Genomic DNA, 14216 nt, shown 5'->3' on the forward strand with positions numbered 1-14216 from the left:
TTGCTGTGAGTCTGAGGCCAGCCTGGGCTGTAAGGTGAGATCCTGCCCCCCAAAACAAACAAACAAACAAACAAACAAAAAACCAAAAAACCAAAGCAATTAAAGGTACATGCCCCCTCTTGCATAGGACCTAAAGTCAATTCCCAGCACACAAGCTAATGGCTCCCAACTATCCATCAATCCAGGGATCTGAGGTCCTTTTCTAGACTCATATGTGTCCATTATCATTACATAGACACACATGTATACATTGTTTTAAGAGTAAAATAAGTCCTGGGCAGGAGAGATGGCTCAGCAGTTAAGAGCACTGGTTGGTCTTCCAGAGGACCTGATTTCAGTTCCTAGCCACCGTATAGTGGTTCAATGATTCCTGACGCCAGTTATAGGTGATCTCATGTCCTCTTCTGACTTCAGAGGGCACCAGTCACACACGTGGTGTACAGAAGTGCATTCAGGATCGTACTCACCAATTTCCTCCACCGACTGGCCAGTAAACCCCAGAGATCCATCCCCCTGTCTCTGCTTCCCCAGTGCTGGGAATACACGTGTACTCTACTGTGCTCAGCATCTTTATGTGGGTGCTAGGGATTGAACTCAGATCCTCATGCTTGCAAGGTTAAGTACTTTACTGACTGAGCCATCTCCCAGCCTGTGAACATTCATTCATTCATTCATTCATTCATTCATTGACTAACACTTCTCAGACCTCCTATCAAGTACTGGGACTAAGACTCAGGTTACACCATGGTCCTTGGCCTTGAAGAGTTTATTTACCCATTCTGTAACATCTACAGGGCTCTGGTCAGGGCTTTGGGCAGTCAAAGGGCAGTGTCAGGGGTCCAGGGAGGATTACTGGCAGGGAGGAGGTTTTGGATAGGAGTGATTTGACCCCGTGATCATACATCCATGTCAGGGAAAAGCAGAAAGCCAGTGAAGATGCTATTGGCTCCCTCGACGCCCAGCAGGGAGTTCTTGTCTGTGGCCTGCAGGTGAACAACCTCTTCCTGCTCCAGCTTCAAGACTACCCCACCCGTGGTGACCTGGAAGGTGTTTTGGGCATAGTCGCAGAAGGTGAGAACTTTCTGCATGCGGTCTCGGTCGCGGCCGCGCACGATGTTCACACACAGATTCCCGCGGGAACTGGCGTGGTAGGTGAAGTAGTAGAGGCCAGGTACCTTGCAGGTGAACTTGCCACTGCGCGGCTCGTAGTTATCATTAACATTGGTGATCACCTTTTCGAAGCGAATGGCCTGGTTTGGTCGCAGGGCGCTGTTGACCGTCCTCAGGGCAGAGAAGGCTACTTTCTGGGTAGCCTTGTAGTCTCCAGAGTCACCTTTGGGACCGCGGGGTCCAGGGGGGCCTGGAGCACCCTTAGGGCCGACGGGACCCTTGGGGCCAACTTTGCCTGGGATCCCAGGGATCCCTGCATCCCCTTTCTCTCCTAACTCACCATGGTCTCCAGCCAGTCCGGGGAGCCCTGGAGAAACAGAATCAAGAGAAAAGAGGAGACTAAAGATCACTGTGACAAAAGGAAGAGAATGGGGTGGACTTCAGATGGCTTCTTGTGCCTCTCTGTGTTCAACTGTCGAACTATAAAATAGTGGGGGTGCCAATAGAGCCTCCTAGTCTCCTTCCACTCCAGGGATTTAACTCTGTGGACAGTCATGAGGAACAGCCCAGGGTGTGAGTGAGTGGCACCCCCATGGAGCCATGTGACCCCTGATCTTGGTCAGCACACATGCCTTTGTCAAGCTTAAGCCTGAAGTAAGGGCAATGAATTCATAGCACACATGCTATCCTTTCCCTTCCCTCGCCCATGGCAGACATCCTTAATCGATCACAGCACACTTCTGGCTCACCTAGTTGTGGCTGGTAGAATTTCTCTCACACTATTCCTCTAAGCAGTCATGGTCCCATCACCATAAGACAGAAGAAATATTCTGGTAGAAAACCAGAGCACGGTGCTAAGAGTACACTCTAGAGCAGTGGTTCTCAACCTTCCTAATGCTGCGACCCTTTAATATAGTTCCTCATGTTGTGGTGACCCCAACCATAAAATCATTTTGTTGTTACTTTGTAACTATAATTTTTCTACTTCTATGGGTTGTAAACATAGGATATACAAGATATCTAATATGTGACTCCCAACAGGGTCACGACCCATAGGTTGTAAATCACAGATCTAAAGACACAGGCATGCATCCCATGTAATGCCTGCTATTTTTAGTTGTGTCACTGAGACACAATGAGGCATTGACTCTGGGCCTCAGCTTCCTCATCTATAAAATGGGGATGATTGTTTTTTTGAGGTAAGGTGAGGATTTAGTGGGCTTCTAAGAGATGAGGGGCTAGCAGAGAGGCTGGCTCACAGCCCCTGAATTACAGAGGGAGCTTCATAGCAAGCGGACTCCCAAGCCCACACCTGCCCTTACCTACAGATGAGGGCAGCTGCTTTCTCTGGAGGTCATGATGAGTTCAGGACTGAGGCCCTGAGGAGTGTTCTCCCTTCTAGCATGGGGGAGGAGGACAGGACCCCTTGTTTGGTATGAGCCCCACTGCTGACTGGGTTTCCTTCCCACACACTTCCCCTGTCTGCAAAAGGACAATTAAAAGCCCTTTCTGGAAATGTATTGGAGACTCAATTTCTCTTGCAATCTCTAAGGCAAGGGATTATGACTCAGGAGATATAAGATGAGGGTCATGGCCAGCAACATTTGTGTGTCCCCAAAGTGTACAGTACCTTTCTCTCCTTTTATCCCTGGAGTGCCTGGTTTGCCATCAGAGCCAGGGACCCCAGGGATGCCAGGGACCCCAGGGATGCCAGGGGACCCAGTACAGCTGCTTTGGGCCCAGGAGACATGGAGCAAACCCAGGAGCAGCAGCAACAGGGGTGTCAAGATCTCACTCCACTGTGTCTTCATCAGCTCAGCTTCAGGGGCCTCCTACAGGGTGAGAACACGTGGAAAGTTACTGCCATGGTGGCTTCCACCTGTCATTAATCCATTCCTTCATTTATTCATCTATCTATCCATCCATGTCCCCATCTCTACAACCATTCATCCATCATTCCAAAGAATCATCCATCCACCTATCCATTCATCTCTTTATCCACCCACCCATCCATCAACTACCCATCTATCCATCTCTCCAACTATTCATATGGTCTCCATCTACCCATCTATTCATCCATCATCTATCTACACACCTCTTCAATCATCTGTCTATCCACCATGGTACAGATCTCCAGTCATCCATTCATCTGTTTGTCCATCCATCCATCCATCCATCCATCCATCCATCCATCCATCCATCTGTCCATCCATCCATCTGTCCATCCATCCATCCATCCATCCATCCATCCATCCATCCATCCATCCATCCATCCATCTATCCAGTCATTCATCCCTGCATCCACATATGCAGCATCCATACAGCTCGGCTTTCATACACTAGACCCTGAGGACTCCATGACAACAAGGAAAGATAGTCTTGGCCCTCACAGTCCTTAGCGCTAGGAGGAAGCAGTCAAACAGTGCACAAGGATGCACTGAGATGAACAAGATGAATTGGTGCTCTGGTAGATGGGCAATGGTGCTCTGAGGGAGGGGGGCTGAGCTGGGATTGGGAGGGGCTGATCTCACATGAGCTGTCTTCTCCACAGGAGACAAGTAATGTTTTGACTGAGATCTGAAGGTTCAGTGAGGACTGGGGAAAGAATGTTCTAGAAAGGGGAGAGGGGAGCTGGAGCGATGCCTCAGAGCTTACCAGTACTTGCTACTCTTCTGGAGGACCTGAGTTCAGTCCTCAGTACCCACATGAGGCAGCTCACAAATGTCTGTAACTCCAGCTCTAGGGGATCCAACACCCCTGGGCTCCTTGGGTGTCTGCACTCACATGCACACACTCACACGCAGACACACACCTACATGTATTTAAACTAATAAAAATATGGGGCCAGAGAGACGGCTCAGAGGGTAAAAAAAAAAAACAACAAAAACAACAACAACAAAAAAAACCCACTTGTTCTTGAAGAAGATCTGGGTTTGATTCCCAACACCCATAAGTCAGTTCATAACCATTTATAATTCCAGTTCAGGGGGATCTGATGCCCACTCCTGCCCTCTACAGGCACCAGGCATGCAATACATGTATGTAGACAAAATATTTACACACATAAATACATATTATTATTATTGTTGTTGTTGTTGTTGTTGTTTTGACACAAGAGTTTCTCTACATAGTATTGGCCCTCCTTGAATTCACACTGTAGACCAGGCTGGCCTCAAATTCATAGATCTACCTACCTCTGCCTCCTGAGTGCTGGGATTAAAGGCTGTTACCGCCACTACCACCAGCATAAATCTAATTTTTAAACAAATAATAAAATAGGTTTCTTTAAAAAGAAAAGAAGGGGGTTGGGGATTTAGCTCAGCGGTAGAGCGCTTGCCTAGGGAGCCCAAGGCCCTGGGTTCGGTCCCCAGCTCCAAAAAAAAAAAAAAAAAAAAAAAGAGTTTGCTTCCTAAAAAGAAAAGAAATAGAGCGTCGCAGGAGGGAAGATGGTGTGTCCTGATGTAGGACAGAGGACAGACCACAGAGGCTCAGCACAGAGGCGTCTCATGATATGGATGCTGGGTCTGTCTCTGGCCTTCTCTTTTCACACTTCTCATGGCTGAGTCAGGGTGTGGACTCAATGCACCCACAGTGAGGACGGTTACTGCTGCAGAGAGGACTCCGAGGCTCAGTGAGGCCATGTCACTTGCTCAGATCATATGGGAAGGAATGGTGTCGACATCCTTACCCACATCCCAGGACACCTTTGCTGGCGGAATATTCTCAGGTTCCTAGGGGACCTGACCGGTGGCTCAGCAGTGGAACTGTGCGGCCCCTTTCCTATCCCAGGGGATTGAGAAGGCTTATGGTGTAGGCTGTGCTGTGTGGCCATCCTACCAAGACTTTGGTCAAAGGCTTTCCTCCAGGAAGCTCTCCCAGGCTACCCACCCATGCACAGAGCAAAGGGTGCCCTGCCTTCCTCCCACGTAGCTATGGAAACCCCGGTGGGAACAAGAAACCCTGAGCTCTTGTCTTGACTGAGCTACTCCTGCTACTGGATCCCTATGAGCATCTGAGATGTGGGTTGTGATGGACTGCCCATCTCCCAGATGAGGAAACTGAGGCTCGACAGTTTGAAAATAGTTCCTAGTATCACCCAGCAAGTTGTTCAGGGGTAGGGCTAAGACAGGACTTCTCTCTGGGCACAGTTTACTGCTCTATAAGATGGGGGCAATGCTGATTGATCTGAGGTCGGCATTGGGAGCCTCACCTTTCAGATTTGGGGAGTCCCTCCAGTCCTCTTGGTTGGATTACCCACCTCTTATGCCAGTCCACCATTATGGCGTCCCCCTCTCTCCCCCTCTCTCCTCCTCTCTCCCTCTCTCCCTCTCTCCTTTTCTCCCTCTCTCCCTCTCTCTCTCTATCCTGGAGCCAGACTACCTTAGCTTTGAACTCTCGTCAGCTGCTGTCTGGCTGCGTGACCTCAGGCAGGAGTACACCCGTCTCTCTGGTCTCTTGGATACGTTCATTTTTGGCCTCCATGGCTGTCCATGATATTAAATGCAGTGGCACTGGGAGGATTCAGATCTTTTGGGTAGCATGTGCCCTTTACAGCTACGGCTTTTTCACTCAGGATAAACCAACCATGTCCTCCAATCCCAGGTGCCGAGGATGTGTGACGCTGGACAGATGAGGCATGGGTTCTTATCCTAACTTTACCTCTGACATTTTCAAACCCTGAGGGGCATCAAGCTTGGTCTGTGTCAGCGCTCACTGCACCCGTAAAAGGCTATGTTCTCTCCAGAAGGGATGCTGGGATCAGAGAGGTTCTGAGACTGGCTGAAGATGACCAGCATGCAAGAAACAGAAGGGTCATTGGGTTAGGTCTCCATGGTTCCTGAGACCATGATCCTAGGGGGTCCTATTATAGGCTGCCTACCCATGCCCTGGGCCCAAGGAACCACATGCACCTCCAACCGTAGTTCCCTCTAGAGAGCCTGTGCCGTGGATCTGAGCTTGGGCTCTGAGAGTTCAGTCCAATACTGGTCCAAGTGTTCCTAGTTGGAAGCAAGGGCTATGTCGGTGAGTTAACCCTCTTCTCCCTGCCCCACCCTGCTTACCTGTGTATGGAATCCTCGTGTTCTATGATGCTTCTAGGCCAGACAGCAGTGGATTCCCAGAGCCCAGAGCCTGCTGCTGTCTGCAGAAAGCGGAAGTCTGGGTCCCTAGAGGCAGGAAGGACCTTCCCTTGCTGTCCCCTCCCAAAACCCAACAGGCTGACCCCCTCTCTGTCACCCCTCTGTCCCCTCATCCTGCTGCCATCAGGAAGTTTCAGGTCCTGTTTCTGCTTCTCGAGGAAATTACTGTAAGTGACCACTATGACCAGCCTGATTTCGCCAACTCAGCACCTGGGTGGGCGGAGGTTGGGAGGACAACCTGTCCTCGGGGACTATCCCCAGCCGGTTGCTTGCCTGCCAGGGTCTTGTGAGCACATGACTTCTACAGGGGAGTTCCTCCATGATGCAGAGAGGCCCATCTATGGCCTGATTTCTACCACAGCTCTGCACCTTGCCAGCTAGATGATCCCAGTATAGGAGCCCTAGTTTTCCCCACTGCGTGACGGAGCCATGTGTGAGTGTGTGTGTGTGTGTGTGTGTGTGTGTGTGTGTGTGTGTGCGTGGTGTGTGTGTGTGTGTACACTCTGTGGCTCTCATGGAGAAGAACCAGAACGAGCGAGAGCACGCGACTCGTGAATGGTTAATGGAGTTTCATGTCCTTGGCTCTCCCTTTCTGGCCCTTATCTCTTCCTCTGCCCTCCCTCTCCCCACCTCTGCTCTCGTCTCTGTCTTTGGAAAATAATCTAATAATGAATTTTAAATGTATTCATAACTTATTCATCCACCTCCTTCTACTCCCAACAGGGCTCAGAGCCCTTGACAATAATAACCACAGAGAGGGGACTGTTGCCTGTGGATTGACAGCAAGGCAGAGCCGCAGAGGGCCTCGGAGGTCACGGTGTCCACCCTGTCCCTCGTTTTACACTCAGGGAGACTGAGGTCCAGAGGCATGAGATACCATCCAACAAGCCTTTGGGGGGTGGCACAGGTGCCGTGAGCTATAGTCTGGGGAAGAAGGCCTTAGGGGGTAATAGTGGGTCCTGTCCTATAGACATCCCTTTGTGGAAGGCTGGGACTAAAAGTTGAGTGTTTCTGAGGTATATGCAATAGAAAAACCAGGGAATTTTAGAACCCATACCCCAGGGCAGGCCCGGAAGCCAGAGAGCTCCGGGGCTAGGGTCTAGACCTGCTCGTGGCTGTATGTGTGGTCAAGTGTCACCCAGCTCTGGGGTAGATACTCAGAGGGATGAGAGGGAAGAGAAGAGAGAACTAAGGGCCATGTCCTCAGGGGACCCAGCTATCACTTACTTGACTTTGAGATGGGGGTCTCTCTTTTTTTTTCTTTTTTTTCAGAGCTGGGGACTGAACTCAGGGCCTTGCGCTTGCTAGGCAAGCGCTCTACCACTGAGCTAAATCCCCAACCCCTGGTCTCTCTCTTTTTAACTCAGATTGGCCTCAGACTCAAAATCCTGTTGTCTGTCTGTCTCCCGAGTACTGGGACTACAGGTACACATCGTGATCACCAGCCTCGGGTCCTTCTGAGGGACCGAGGCTGAGTCTCGATGATTCCTGAGGAATTGCTACAGTTTGAACTCCAGCTATCCAACCATGTAGGCTTAAGCATGGTACTTAGTGGGGTTCTCTCAGGTCTACATCAGAGATGGGGGAGCCTGTCTCCTGGGGCTGTTGGTGAGGCAAGGAGGGGACCCTCAAAGTCCAGGGCGAAAGTGCCCTCAGACACAGTATCATCTATATGAAGAGGGGACAGACTTGGAACAGGCAGGGTCTATGCACAGGGACCAGGAGCTGGGCCTTGGCTTCTGAGTGAAACACAGAACTGCTTCCTTCACATCCTGAGAGAGAGGGGTGACACCTAACGTGGGAAAATGTCTGGGGCCCAAAGAAGTCTCCTGCAGATGGGCTGTCTTCCTGCTTCCTGCCCTGTCCCGCCTTTCAATACCCATCCCTCAGCATGGCCAACAGACTGGCATGTTCTAAGGTCTGTTCCTCTTGATATAGAGAGGACAAGGAAACAGTTATGGAGGAAAGGCCTGGGCGAGCGAACCTTGTTGTTTCCTGAGTACGGGCTTTGGCTCTGACAGCATGGCAGACTCAAGCACTGTATTGATTTTTTTTTAAACCAAAGAAAAATGAGAAGAAAGATTTATCACACGGGGCATTGCTGAGTGACCTGTTAAGTGGCTGATGGAGGAACAGCTGGGAATGCTGTGACCAGTGACCCAGGCTGGCCATGCCAAGTGCCCAGATGTGGTGCTCCAGGCGGGGTTCCTCAGCCCTGGCTCTGTGTGTGTGTGTGTGTGTGTGTGTGTGTGTGTGTGTGTGTGTGTGTGTGTGTGTGTGAGACTGTGTGTGTGTGTGGCTGTGTGTGGCTGAGTGTGTGGCTGTGTGTGTGACTGTTTGTGGCTGTGTGTGTCTGTGTGGCTGTGTGTGTGGCTGTTTGTGGCTGTGTGTGGCTGTGTGTGTGGCTGTGTGTGGCTGTGTGTGTGGCTGTTTGTGGCTGTGTGTGTGTGTGTGTGTGTGTGTCTGTGTGTGTGTGTGTGCGCGTGGCTGTGTGTGTGGCTGTGTGGTTCTGTGTGTGTGTGTGTGTGTGTGTGTGTGTGTGTGTTATTCCATAACCAGGGCAGGCACCTGTGGAGTCCGGAAGAGGACATCAGATTTCCTGGAGTCACAGACAAGTGGCTGCCTGACTGGAGTGCTGGCTACCAAATCCCAGTCCTCCGCCAAGACCAGTACTCGTAACCACTGAGCCACCCTCTTGCCTGACAGTTGCGCTTTAAGGGTTTTCTGTCCCCAGGTACCCACAGCAGGACTTCCCGGTCCTCTGAAGGTTGCAGTGGTCAGTCCCTGCCATCAGTACTCTCAGCCCAAACCACACAGTTTATATAAGCAGCCATGTTTAGACAGCCTCCTGGGGTGCCTGGAATCTGTGCAGCAGACAGATGGGGGTGCCTCTCTCTGCTGTCCACGTACCCACGTTCATCTCAGAATACGAATGTGAATATTAAACACCTGGACACACGAGAAGGACTTACACACTAACTACTACGGGTTTATATTGGCTCATTCATTTCTTCTGCTTTTAGTCCTTAACTTGCCCACTTCAGCATTCATGCATTCAGTCCAAATCATCCCTTCCCTCAGCCCAAACACCCACAGATACAAAACGACACACGCCAGGTTTGAGGCCTTCTAGTGAGAAATCTGGGCCAGGCATATTTATTTAGTGATCTATTTATTTTTCTCTCTTCCCACCTGAAAAAAAAATAGTCTCATAAAGGTCTCGATAAACTGCCACTGGAATGGAACCAGTCAGTGATTCCCAGAGAAACTCTGAGGAGACAGAGGGCTGATGGGTCAGGAACCAGGGTGGACTTCCTGAAGGAAGAGGTCTGAGTGAGGATGGGGAAAGCAGAGGGAGCGAGGCGGGCGTCCGGGTGCTGGACCCAGCCTGCCATTCTAGTCAGGAAACAGTAGGAAACCAGAGAAGACGCTGTCAGAGCCCTCAGTGCCCACCATGCCGTTGTAGTCGTTGACGGCCAGCCACACCTCGTCGCCCCTCTGCAGCCGCAGGAGTACTCCTCCTGAGCTGACCTGCTTGCTGTTGGACATGTGGTCGCAGAAGCTGGTCACCTTGGCATTGTTGAGGAGCAGCTGCACGCACAGGTTGGCCGTCTGGGATGTGTGGTGGACGAAGTAGTAGAGGCCGGGCACTTTGCAGGTGAACTTCCCCGTGTTTGTGTTGTAATCCCCCTGAGGATTGGTGATGGCGGAATTGAACTTGACAAGGCCATTGGCCGCTGGGTACTGCGCGGTCTGCCGGGTGACCGTGAACACCGACTGATGCTTCTGTTTGTATCGACCCTCCTCACCCGGCTCCCCGGGAGGACCCCTGGGGCCTGGATCCCCTGGCGACCCAGAGGTCCCCATGGGGCCGTTTTTCCCACGATGGCCAGGCATACCCGGCTCGCCCTTCTGACCCTTGGGTCCTTGTGTCCCAGGGATGGCTGGGATTCCTGGAGAGAGAGAGAGCAGACAGGAAGGAAGTGATGGGGCAGGAGAAAGGAAGAGGGACCCCGAGTGTGTCTGGCAGTGACCTGTAGTGACACTCCCCAGATAGCTCTGCCCGGAGGGAAGGAACAGGAAGAGGGGGAGGGGACCTTGCTGTAAGTCCTGTGCTTGATCTATCCCTGGAATTCCATCACTTTTAGAATCTGAGGTAGAAGGGTCTAATTTTGCCTCAGCCTGATGATTCGAGTTTCTCTTTTCCTTTTAAGAACTCTACTTACTTTTTTTTTTTTTTTTTGGTTCTTTTTTTTCCGGAGCTGGGGACCGAACCCAGGGCCTTGCGCTTCGTGGGTAAGCGCTCTACCACTGAGCTAAATCCCCAGCCCCTCTACTTACCTTTTGATATTTAACTCCTGCTTCCTCTTCCAGGAAGCCCTCCTGGACTGCTACCCTTGCCAGTCCCCTCTGAGTGAGAAATCTATGAAGATCTGTTCTGTGAAACTCTCAACAGCTGTGGGCCTGTTAGGCTCAGGCTAAACAGTCTGGAGTCAGAGCCTCCTGTCACTCGGGAGAGGTGTGCTGAGGGGCAGGGGGATTACTGAGGGTGTGAGACTGCTAGTGAGACCCTATGTCAACAAAACCAAAACTAAAACTAAAACAAAACAAACAAACAAAACCAGAAGAGAGGGTAGGTTCAGGACCCAACAGATCTGTCCTTCAGGCTGTGTGGCTGCAGGCAGGTGGTTTCCTTCTCTGAGCCTCCATACGAAGGCTGAACCCAGGTTTAGCACATGAGCAGCATAATGCTGTAGTGTCAGGGGCCACCTCAACCTCCTCATGGGGACAGAGCAGGAGAGGGGGTCCAAGAGGCAGCGAGAGGCAATGGAGCAAGAGTCACAATGTGACTCTGAGACAGTCGCTTGCTCTCTCTGGACCCCAGTTTTGACATTTGCCAAGTAGAGGCAAATCCTGTCTCTAAGGGTTTATCAGCCCTGGGAGGTGAACTTGTGCAGGGTGCTCAGAGCCAAGCCTGGTGGCCAGGGGGCCTCAGAATGCTCCTCTGCCAGCCTAGGTACAGGGTTCCCTAAAGTGCAGCCCAGGGGGGCGGGGGCTCACTGAAGTGAGTAATTCCTTCCAGGGTCTCAAGGTTTCATTTGGTGGCTTGGCAGGAAAAGGCCAGTGTGGACATGGACATTCTTAAGGTCACTCTCCCTTAGTCCCCTGCCATATCCCCTGTCCCTATGAGCTCTGCTTGGCACTACTTAGCCTCCCTTACGCCCAGATGCCACTGATCTCCCAGAGAAGCACGCTCGTTCAGAGAAGGGTCGCAACACCTGCCCTCCTCTCCTACCTAATCCTGGCTGCCCACTCTTTTCTTCAGCCTGTCCCTCACACCAGGACACTCACAAGAACATCCTGGGTCGGGCTGGGGATTTAGCTCAGTGGTAGAGCGCTTACCTAGGAAGCGCAAGGCCCTGGGTTCGGTCCCCAGCTCCGAAAAAAAAGAACCAAAAAAAAAAAAAAAAAAAAAAAAAAAGAACATCCTGGGTCTAGTCCTGACTGCCCTGCCCCTTGCATCCTGATTGACAGAGACCATTGCAACTGCCAGGTGCTTAATTTTGTCATCTATGCAAACTTATTCAAAGCCGGGACACCCTGAGGAGCAGGGGTTGCAGCACCCATTTCACAGATGGTCAAACTGAGGCACGGAGGGGTTTAAAAAAAAGGTGTGCAAGTTGGTAGAGAGGGAGGTGGTGGACCTGGCTTTGACCCTACTGTAGGTGCACCAGAAGCAGTGTGGGTCACCTTCCCTAAGTGTCCACCTGCAGAGTGAACAGGCTGCTACCTACCCGCAGGGACAAAGGTTCCCTTTTACTCCCCTCCTCAGGACAAGGCAAATGAGGGAAACATGCTGAAAGGTCACCAGAGTCAGCCTGGAGGCTAAAGTCTGGACTCTGAGGACCAGCAGAAGGAGAGGGCTCTGCACTTCCTGCCCCAGCTTCTACCCAGGCAAGCGACTTACCCGGCTCACCCTTGGGCCCCTGAAGTCCATCATGCCCATCCTTCCCAGGGGTTCCCGGCAGGCCTGGCATCCCTGGGATCCCATAGCAGCCAGCGTTGGCCTGGCTCCTGAGGGGTAGGGCCAGAAGGAGCAGCAGCAGGTAGAGTCCATGCTGGGGCTGGCAGCTGGTTCCTACAACCATCCTGAGGAGGAACGGGGGTGAAATGGAGGAGCTGGTACTGAGTTCTCCCTCCCTCTCCTCATTACCCATCCCCTTCCACAGCCCTTCACCCTGGGGAGACCACGTCCATCCACAGATGACCACTGGACAGATGATGGACAGATGGATAGTGGGTTTCTTCTAAGGCCCAGGCAAACAAAGATACTCCTGGCCCTATGGTTCAGGAAGGAGCCTGGGGTGGGGGTGGGGGGGGGAGGATTGCAACTCGTTCCTACTACGGCAGGGTCCCGGCCTCACCTGAGCATGTAGGGGACTTCAGGCCTAATCAGAGAGACGTCCTGTTCTCCCAGACAGGAAGACACTGTTTCAGAGTGGTCAGAGAAGAGCCGCCCAGAGCAGGGGCCCCTCCCCTCCCCCACAGCACCCTAATCCCACATCCCCTTTCCAGAAATTTTCCCTGACTTGACACTTTCTTTTAGGTTCTGAGCCAGGCTGACCACAGTGACACCTCTGTCCACCCCTTCCTTCCCTGGCCCTAGGTCATGTGTGTCTAAATGAGGAAGTGCCTGCTGTCCCTTCATCCTGGGAACACCAGGATGTGTGTGTGTGCACGTGCGTGTGTGCATGCGTGTAGACCTGAGCCCAGGGCACAGCTGTCCCTGGGAAGAGGAAGTTACAGCCCTTTTCCAGAAGAGTGACCACCAGAAACAAGCCTCAGTGCAGTGGTCAATTGGTGGGTGGGCCTTGTTCTAGAAACACCCAAGTACCCATTCCAGTTGCCAGGCCCAGCGAAGGGTGCCAGGGCGAGCTTGGTTTGCACGGGTGCCTCAGCTGCTCTAGCCACACAGCCTTCTTGCTGGCAACTCTCTGACCAGGAGATGCAGTCACTGCTCCGCAGACTGATTTTCCCCACTGGATGTGGGCAGTGGGCGTGCCGGGACATGAGCGGCGACCCCTCTTCTTTTGCTAGACCCTCCACCACCTTGATGCTTTTTCTACCCTCTTCATTCTGCCTCTATTTTGTCTCTGGTTTTGTGACTTGTGGTGGTCAGGTCAGCCCCTTCCCTGTCTCTCCTCGAGTGAATTTATGGGATGAAGGAAGTTTGGGGCAGTAGAGTAACCCAGCTTGAGGGCCTTATTAACTGGATTTGGGGTTGGGTGGGGGAGGGGTCCTGTGTAGGGCACTAGGGAGGATTCTACACCCAAGCCAGGTTATCTACACCCTGCATATGCTACACCTGACCCACACTAGCAATTCAGGGTATGGAGCTGAGCAGCCCACAGGATCTTGCTTTCCCAGTCCTCCCTATCCTTGTAGCCCAGGATACACTATTCGGCTAAGGTACGGGTGGGGTGAGAACACACTGGCATCCCAGGGCTGGGAGGAGCAGGTGCGGTGGGCTCTGTATTGTGAGATGGTAGTAATGGAGCCCGCACACTTCTTGGGCGCCTCCGTGCCTGGCCTAGCTCTTCCAGCAGGTGGCAGGCTCGGTCCATGCTCAGCCGTGTCCACCACACCCACCTCTGTCAGGCTCAGCTTGCTGGCTCAGAGGAATGAATGGGGTTTTGCAGGTGAAGGGGTCAGAGTGGCTGGAATGTAGGTTGAGAAAAGGTTCGACATTCTCCATTTACTGGGTCAGGCACATCCCCACAAAGTGACAAGACCCCTCCACTTTGGGGCCAGACGGCCTGGCTTACATGTAGACCTTCCAGCAGGGTAACTTACTTCAGGGAGCCTCGATGGCTGTTTTGCACTCTGTGGTTATGGACACAGGATCCTCAGAGTCAATGTCCTTCCCAGGCTGTGGAGGTAGGCATTCAGGCATTAGAAAGTGCTGAG

The 14216-nt window shown here is 52.1% G+C and overlaps 2 protein-coding genes across 2 annotated transcripts; both read right to left on the minus strand.

Moving 5' to 3' along the window:
- Positions 1-750: 750 nt before the first annotated feature.
- Positions 751-6319, minus strand: C1qb (complement C1q B chain). The gene is given in 3 exon segments (NM_019262.2): positions 751-1477; positions 2741-2942; positions 6171-6319. Coding segments are annotated over 2 exon segments (762 nt in total). The 5' UTR covers positions 2922-2942; positions 6171-6319; the 3' UTR covers positions 751-896.
- A 3047-nt stretch (positions 6320-9366) lies between these two features.
- C1qc (complement C1q C chain) lies at positions 9367-12722 on the minus strand. The gene is made up of 3 exons (NM_001008524.2): positions 12674-12722; positions 12217-12398; positions 9367-10201 (listed from the first exon to the last, which is right to left on the minus strand). The coding sequence occupies exons 2-3, from the start codon at positions 12395-12397 to the stop codon at positions 9645-9647; spliced, it is 738 nt and encodes a 245-aa protein (NP_001008524.1). The 5' UTR covers position 12398; positions 12674-12722; the 3' UTR covers positions 9367-9644.
- Between the last annotated feature and the right edge of the window lie 1494 nt (positions 12723-14216).

This window comes from Rattus norvegicus, chromosome 5, assembly GCF_021556685.1.
Source record: "Rattus norvegicus strain SHRSP/BbbUtx chromosome 5, alternate assembly SHRSP_T2T, whole genome shotgun sequence".
Classification (NCBI taxonomy): Eukaryota; Metazoa; Chordata; class Mammalia; order Rodentia; family Muridae; genus Rattus; species Rattus norvegicus.